The 8602-nt window shown below is 50.8% G+C and overlaps 1 protein-coding gene across 1 annotated transcript; it reads right to left on the reverse strand.

Moving 5' to 3' along the window:
• Positions 1–3687: 3687 nt before the first annotated feature.
• PPM1N (protein phosphatase, Mg2+/Mn2+ dependent, 1N (putative)) lies at positions 3688–7579 on the reverse strand. The gene is given in 7 exon segments (XM_014537370.1): positions 3688–3771; positions 5155–5215; positions 5304–5427; positions 5472–5525; positions 5528–5655; positions 7177–7442; positions 7538–7579. Coding segments are annotated over 7 exon segments (759 nt in total).
• Positions 7580–8602: the final 1023 nt, after the last annotated feature.

The following is an 8602-nucleotide window of genomic DNA, read 5'->3' on the forward strand; positions in this document are numbered from 1 at the left end:
TCCTGAGGCCCCACCTCTCCTGCACGGCGCCACCTGGCCCGGGTAAGGTGCCCCAGTCGGGGGCAGAAGCCTGGAGAATCATCAGTTTGCCGTTTTCAAATGGGGAAACTGAGGCCTGGAGGCAGGGAATATATCTGGGCTATGAGTCCTCCTGCCTGAACCCCCAGAGCCGGTGGTGCTTGGTGCGAAGTGTAAAACGAACAATACTCAGGGTCCAGATGACCAGGTGAGCCCATCAACCTTCCCAGCCTTTGTCCAAGCCATAGCCCCTGCCTCACCTTATGCTTCTAGGACATGTGCTGACATTAATTCTTCTCTGCAGAATCGAGTAACTGCTCCAGCTCACCCTGGGAGCCCTTGAACCCGGGCCCACCTGGGTTAGAATTGTTTCTCTGTGTGTCTCCTCAGGCTGTAAGTTCTTTGGGAACAAGTGTAGACTTCATCGTATTTCTGTGACTCACTAACTCAGCCAGACCCAGAACAGCATTTCAACACACAGGTATTCAACTGAATAAGAACTCCAGTTCTGTGTGACCTTGGGCAAGTCCTTTCTCCTCACTGGGTCTCCGCTTTTCCATCTGTGAAATGGGAAGGGTGGTGCTTCTGTGTGCCACCCGCACTGCAGTCAGCAAACTTTTTCTAGTAGATGTTTTAGGCATATTAGGCATAGAGTCCCTTTCACATGCCTTTTACAGCCCTTTAAAATGTAAAAGCCATTCTTAACTCGTGTTGTGTAAAACAGGTAGCAAGACTCCTGCACTAGAGAAACCCTTGCAAATGTACACAAGGAGCCTGACCAAGATCTTCATGGCAGCAGTGATGTGAGGGCAAGAAACTGGAAATAGTCTACAGGTCCATCAAGAGGAGGATGGAGCCCTAACTGGTTTGGCTCAGTGGATAGACCGTCGGCCTGCAGACTGAAAGGTCCCAGGTTTGATTCCGGTCAAGGGCATGTACCTTGGTTGCGGGCACATCCCCAGTGGGAGGTGTTCAGGAGGCAGGTGATTGAAGTTTCTAACTCTATCCCTCTCCCTTCCTCTCTGTAAAAAATCAATAAAATAAATTTTTTTTAAAAAGAGGAGGATGGATAGGGAAACCTGTGGGGCGCGGCTACAGTGTTTTGGCCAGGTTCAAGCCTCAGACTAATGAAAGGACAGGGTCCTCTCATTGCCACGTGCAAGTCCCAGCTGGAGGGCAGGGCCCTCCCAGCACAATCATAGCCAACAGCTGTGGTTGTAAGCTTGAACCTACGGTCCGAACACGTGGCCCCACGTGCCTTGTGATAGCGTTCAGGTGCATGTAGTTGAGTGAGGTTGAAAATCACTAGAATGTTGTAAACAACTTGATCACGCCCCTACTTTGCCTCGTGGCATCTGCTATAAAATAAAGACACGGCTTGTGGGCGCCGGTGCTATCTCCTCATCAGGGAGCAGCGTCCCACGAGTCCCAGCTATTATTCTCTTGTCTGTCTTTTCTCAATCCTTTCATCCCCCAACTCAGGGTCACTGAACCAGGCTGAGCTGGCATGGCACGTAAGGCGCCCTGGGGCTGAGTATGCCATGGCCGTGCCGGCTCCCCACAGAAACCATTGCACATCCCTTATCTGAAGCACTGGGCAGCAGCTAAAAAGAATGAGGAGTGCAGGGAGGAATGGGGGGATAATGTGGGGATAAGGATACATATGTAATAACTTAATCAGTAAAGAAATTAAAAAATAATAAAGTTACATTAAAAAAAAGAATGAGGCGTGCAAATGGCATGAAACTAGCCCCCAACATATCACTGGGTGGAAAAACAAACTGACAAATGCTACATAGGATATGAAAACGATCAAGGAAACACCACATACATGGGTGTGTATGCAGAATCAAAGGTCTGGGAAAAGCCACTCCAAACTCATGGCAGTGGTTACCAACAGGATAGGGAATGGGATTGTGGAGTATTCAATGGTCATAGAAATCTCAAGCCTCATCATGAAAATGCCAAGTTCGAGCCCTAGCCAGGCTCAGTTGGTTCGAGTGTTGTCCCAATACATCAAGGTTGCGGGTTTGACCCCCCGTCAGAGCCCATACAAGCATCAACCAATAAATGCATTAATAAGTGGAACAGCCGAAACTGGTTTGGCTCAGTGGGTAGAGCGTCGGCCTGCGGACTGAAGGGTCCCGGGTTCGATTCCGGTCAAGGGCATGTACCTGGGTTGCGGGCACATCCCCGGTGGGAGATGTGCAGGAGGCAGCTGATCGTCTCTCATCAATGTTTCTAACTCTCTATCTCTCTCCCTTCTTCCTCTCTGAAAATCAATAAAATATATTTTTTAAAAAAATAAGTGGAACAAAAAAAATCAATATTTCTCTCTCTCAAATCAATACTTTTTTTTTTTTTTAAAGAAAATACCAAGTTTGATCCTGTCTCTAGGCTTTCGCACTGGTCTGCCTTGGGACACTTCCCTGGGGTGTTTATGTGGTTGGCTGCTTCTCTGTCAGACTGTCCCCTCCTCAGACTGATCCCCTGTCTAAAGCATCCATCCCCAGGGGCTGAGGGGTGGGGGTGGAGAAAGACTTCTCATTTTATTTATTTACTTATTTAAAGTATATTTTTATTGGTTTCAGAGAGGAAGGGAGAAAGATAGAAACATGATGGAAAAGGGAATCATTGATTGGCTGCCTCCTGCACTCCCCCCACTGGGGATCAAGCCCGCAACCAGGGCATGTGCCCTTTGCAGGAATTGAACCCGGGACCCTTCAGTCTGCAGGCTAACGCTCTATCCGCTGAGCCAAACCAGCTAGGGCAAGATTTCTCATACCTTTTTGTACCCTTTGAATTTGAACCAAGGGATCTATTACCATTAAAAAAAAAAAAATAAACGAATAACAATTTTAAAAAACCAAAGTAGCTTTTCTTACCACATCCACCTGTTTTATTTTCCTTGAGACACTTGTCAGTGTCTGAGGTGACCTTGTTTATCGGTTCCCTTGTTTGCCCACACACACTAGGACAGCGGTTCTCAACCTGTGGGTCGAGACCCCTTTGGCGGTCGAACGACCCTTTCACAGGGGTCGCCTAAGACCATCCTGCATATCAGATATTTACGTTATGATTCATAACAGTAGCAACATTACAGTGATGAAGTAGCAACGAAAATAATTTTATGGTTGGGTCACAACATGAGAAACTGTATTTAAAGGGCCAGAAGGTTGAGAACCACTGCACTAGGAGGTGGGCCCCTAGAATAGACAGGAATCTCAGTGAGGCCCCCTGGCTGATGGCTGTGAGCAGGTGCCCAATATATTTGCCAAATGACTGGGCAAACGATGTTTGGGGTGTGTGTGTTTTTTCTATAAGAAAAATGTATCTTGAATTATGTAATTCTAATTTCATAATAACATCTCCCCTAGCTCCTCCATAACAGATGAGAAATGGAAAGGGGAGACACGGTTATTGAACTGGGTGATCTTTCAGGATCCGTTCAGCTCTAAACATTTGGTTTTGGGGTGTGTTTTTTCCATCTAGATGGTGAGTGGAATTCCCCCTCTCATAAGACTTTTTTGTGAGAGGGAAGTAGGAGAAGGGGAAATAAACCTTCTGAGGTTCCTCCATCAGCTCTTCTTCCTTCCGCTGTTCTTTGTAGCTGAGGAAGGAGAGGTTTCTAAGTTCCCTTAGGGCCCCAAAGGACAACAGGGGGACCCCCTAAGGACGACAGCTGTCAGGCCTGAAGTCCAAGGCAGAGCTTGGATGGGTGCCAGTGGCCTTCCCAGCCCCGTTCTTCGCCTTCTGTAACATAAAACATAAGAGATGGTGCATAGACACCCCTTCTAGTCTCTCAGTATCTACTCCCCTATATTCTGGAAACACCACTCCTATTTCCCTTTGGGGGGACCAGCATCCCCCATCTCTCAATCCATCGGGTTTGGAAGCACTGGACCCCCAACCCTAAGCTCTAGGGGTGGGCTTGTGACCACAGTCTGGCCGGTCAGAGACACAGTGACTGGCAGGCACGTGACCCCGGGCGGCCGATGAAAACCAGCTCTGGAGCCATTGCTGCAACTCCTGGGAAACCGGTGCCTTCTTTCCACGGAGGATGTTAAGCTCATGGGGTGTGAGGCTGGAGCTGCAAGTCTCTGCTCCCTCGAGCTCAGACCCTGCCTGGGCACGAAGCCAATTCAGAGGAAATAAAACTAAGAGACAGTTCCTGATGACATCATCTGACAACTGGACGCAGTCATGCCTGAAGTCCCCGAACTCTTCAATTACATGGCCCAGTAAATTCCCTGTTTTACTTTCCCAGATTGAATTGGGTTTGTCACTCACAACTCAAACAATTCTGACAAATACCTCCTCCTGCTGCTCAGAAACTAGCAACAGCCGCCCTCCTCTAAGTGGGAATAACCAAACCCTCTTTTCTGCTATGCGAAAGCCTCTGGCCCCGGCTTCCTCCTACCCGTTTCCACTGGGAGCCCCACCTCACCCCTGCCTTTCTGTGGCCCGCCCACCGCCTCTGTGGACACCTCCAGTTCTCTTAGGCTGCCTGGGCGCAATTCACAGCCTCTCTCCAACACCCAGACTATCCTCAGGGATCTCTTGGCCCGCAGGGCACCCAGGCCTGGTCCACAACATTCCTTGAATGTTTCTGCCTTATTCCTGGATGGAGGGGGTGGTGCTTGGAATGATGGGGCTTTACAGAGCATTGCAGGGGGCACATTTCTTGGCGGGGGAGCAGTCTCTTCTGCTCTGCTTCCCCACCGTAATACCTAGCACAATGCTTCAAGCCAGGAGTGAGAATGTATTAATATACCAGGCAAGTCCCTTGTCCCCTCTGACCTCAATTTCCCTATCCCTAAAGGAGGTGTGTGGGGCGGGGGGAGGGGGCTGGATTAAGTGCTTCCAAGATAACCATTCAAGAACAGAGGTTCCTGTCCTAACTGGTTTGGCTCAGTGGATAGAGCGTCGGCCTTCGGACTGAAGGGTCCCGGGTTCAATTCCAGTCAAGGGCATATACCTTGGTTGCGGGCACATCCCCAGTAGGGAGTGTGCAAGAAGCAGCTGAATTGCTGTTTCTCTCTCATAATTGTTTCTAACTCTCTATCCCTCTCCCTTTCTCTCTGTAAAATCAATGAAATATATTAAAAAAAAAAAAAAAGAACAGAGGGTCCTTACCTCCCAGCGCTGCCCTGAGGCCTGGAAGAGCTGAGAATAAGCTTCAGCGATGACAGCGGCCCTGGAGAGCAGAGTGGGGGGAGCCCTCAAGACAGACCCTCCTCTGGCCACCTCCCCTCCCCCATTCTACCCCCTCCCACCCGACTCACATGCAGTAGAGCCCTCCCCCAGGAGGTAAATCCGGGATGTCCTCAGAGGCCAGAGTCCTGAACACCTTGTTCAGGCTGGGGGGCTTCTGGGCAGAGGAACACGGCAAGGATTATGGGAGTGCCCCTGCCACCACCCTTCCCGCTGAGCTTCTAGAAGAGCTTGCCCACCTGCGACCCTGCGGCCCAGGGCTGCATCCAGCTCAAGCTCCTTCCTCCTTGCAAGGCCTGGGGGCCCCCGGGGAAGCAGACCAGGATGCAGGTCATGTTGTCCAGCCTGCCCTGAAGAAGGTGGAGAAACGAGTGTATACTGTAGTGGGACCTGATTGAATGCCCCAGCACGGGGCCCCACGCTCTCGGAAGCAGAGCTCCCTAACAATCCCTGAGTTCTTGTGTGGGTCTCCCCATTTCTCTCAAGCCCCGCCCATCTGCCAGTCTAAACCAAGCCATCTCACAGGGACAGATCCCTTAGGCCACTCCCCTTACTGGTCTAGCCCCGCCGGCCCTAAGAGAACCACGCCCCTTCCCCAAAGCTCCTCCCACTCTAGCTGCTCCTCCTGGTCCTAGACAGACCTCAAGACCCACTCCGCCCGGCCTGTGTGGTTCGCTAAGAGAACCACGCCCTTTCCCCAAAGCTCCTCCCACTCTAGCTGCTTCTCCTGGTCAGACCTCAAGACCCACTCCGCCCGGCCTGTGTGGTTCAGTGGTTGAACATTGATCTATGAACCAGGAGGTCATGGTTCAATTCCCGGTCAGGGCACATGCCCTGGTTTCGGGCTCGATCCCCAGTAGGGGGTGTGCAGGAGGCAGCCGATCAATGATTCTTTTTTTGTTGTTGTTGTTAGAACAACTCAGCAAAATAAAATTCCTGTTTATTGTGGACAACATTGTTTCACACATACATCGAACAGGCCAAAAAAAATAAACAGCAATTTCATAGACAAAAAAAGGGAAAAAAAGAAACCTTCTTATCTTTGGCCTTTTTAACCATCTCATACAAACCAACTACTTATAGTACAGCTAAGTACATACACAAAAAGTTACTGGAATGCTCGGAATAAGATTGTTTTTTTTGTTGTTGTTTTTGCTTTTTTTACAAGGTTTTTTTTGATTCTTTCTCATCATTGATGTTTCTGTCTCTCTCTCCCTCTCTTAAAAAAAAAAAAAGAAAAGAAAAAGACCCACTCTGGGCCCTGACTGGGTAGCTCATTTGGTTAGAGCATGGTGCTGATACACCAAGGTTGCGGGTTCGATCCCCAGTTAGGGCACATACAAGAGTCAACCAATGAATGTATAACTAAGTGGAACAATAAATTAATGTCTTTCTCTTTTCTTCTCTTTCTACAATCAATAAATAAAAATTAAATTAAAAAACAAGACCCTGCCAAGACCGGTTTGGCTCAGTGGATAGAGCGTCAGCCTGCGGACTGAAAGGTCCCAGGTTCGATTCCGGTCAAGGTCATGTACCTTGGTTGCGGGCACATCCCCAGTGGGAGGTGTGCAGGAGGCAGCTGGTCGATGTTTCTCTCTCATCGATGTTTCTGACTCTCTATCTCTCTCCCTTCCTCTCTGTGAAAAGTCAATAAAAATATATTTAAAAAAAAAACAAAAAACAAGACCCACTCCTATGACCCAGGGCCCTCCCACCCAAAAGACCACGCCCTTTCTCTTAAACCCCTCCCACTTATTTATTTAGCACTTCAAGTACCACTTTTCCATCTTGCTTCAAGGCAGCCTGCCCTCTCCATATTTTGGCCCTGCCCCATTCCAGCAGAAGCCTTTTAGTGGAACTCCACCCCCTGTTTAGTTTTACTTATGCCTCTCCATTAAAGCCCTTCCGCCCTAAAACCATTAGGCTCTTCGCCCCAAGCCCCACCCCAGGACCTTGCACAGGCACGTGTCCAACAGCTGCGCGCAGAGAAGCGCACGGATACGCTTGCGTTCCCGGAGCCGGAGGGGTCGATGGCCCTCGGTGCTGAAGGCCACAGCTCCAGCGCGGCTCAGCACCGCGCGAGAGTCACCGCAGTGTGCCAGGTAGACGAGTAACACCACCGCGGTAGAGCCTCCTGGTTCGCCGCGGGGCCAGAGCGAGCGCGGGCGTGCGTCTGCGCTCCAGAAAGCCAGGCGAAGCGCCCGCACACGCTGAGCGTATCGCGGGGCGTCCAGGAGGAACCCAAGCGAGGCCCGTTGGGAGCCCTGCGCCCCTCCTCCTCCTCTGCCCCCTCCTCCTTTCGCGCTGGCCAGAGCAGGCGCTCCAGCCGGCGGGCAAGGGCCGCCATCCTTCAGTCTTGGGATCAGGAAGGCTTCACCCTCTGCACCTGCCCCCCCTCCCACGGCATTAATCCCCTCCACTGTGAGATTTTAAACCACCGAAATCTCCTAGATCTGCACTCAAGTCGAGTCACTCAAAGAGATTGGACTACTGAGTCTTCCTTTCTCTCGCACCTTCAAAGGGAGGTTTGGGATCAGGGTCAGGGAAATATAATAGCAAAGTAGCATTCACATTCGCCATGTGTTACACACTATTTTACATCATCATTTCCGGTTTACAGAAGAGGACACTGAGTCGCAGAACCAGCTGGGACGCGAACTGTAGAATCCATGTTCTCAACACTACATTCTTGGCTTCAGTCCCCACCGGCCCTGCTCCGTCCAAGCTCAGTGGCCTCGCCCCCGTTTTTAAATCTTTAAATCCTTTATTTTTTTAGTTCGACCTCTCCACTTCTGGGTGTCGACCCCGGACATAGGATGCTTCTTTTCCTGGTCCCGCCACTCATGCAATCCCACAGCCTCAAACTTAATAGTCTCAGTCCTGGCCCCACCTCTAGCCCCGCCTCTTCACTGCAGGCCAGCCCCGAAATTGCGCCAAAGCTCGCCTCCTCTCTGCGGGTTACGCCCACCTCCTAGGCCACGCCCCCCGCGCCTGGCCTCCTATTCCCTTTACACCACGCCTCTAGCTCCTCTGTCTCTGACTGACCCCGCCCAACTATCGGAATATGTAATTATAAATCGACTTAAGCCCCACCCTTGTCTGAGCTCCTCTCCTGGTCTCAAAACTTTCTGGGTATTTTCTATCCCCGCCCTTTCCCACTCCCTCTGAAAATCCAGACTCAAACCCTGCTTTTCCTCAATGCCACCCCTAACTCCTCTCCTCGGAGATCCTCGCCTCCACGGTTCTTTCCCGAGCCCGGAGCCCCACCCCAGGCTCCGCACCTCTTCCCCTACAGGCCGCGCCCCCTTCCATCTAGACTCCGCCCTTTCTTTTACCATCTTGTCGGCCCCATACCCTATCCTCCGAGCCC

This window comes from Myotis brandtii, unplaced genomic scaffold (genome assembly GCF_000412655.1).
Source record: "Myotis brandtii unplaced genomic scaffold, ASM41265v1 scaffold1774, whole genome shotgun sequence".
NCBI classification, from domain to species: domain Eukaryota; kingdom Metazoa; phylum Chordata; class Mammalia; order Chiroptera; family Vespertilionidae; genus Myotis; species Myotis brandtii.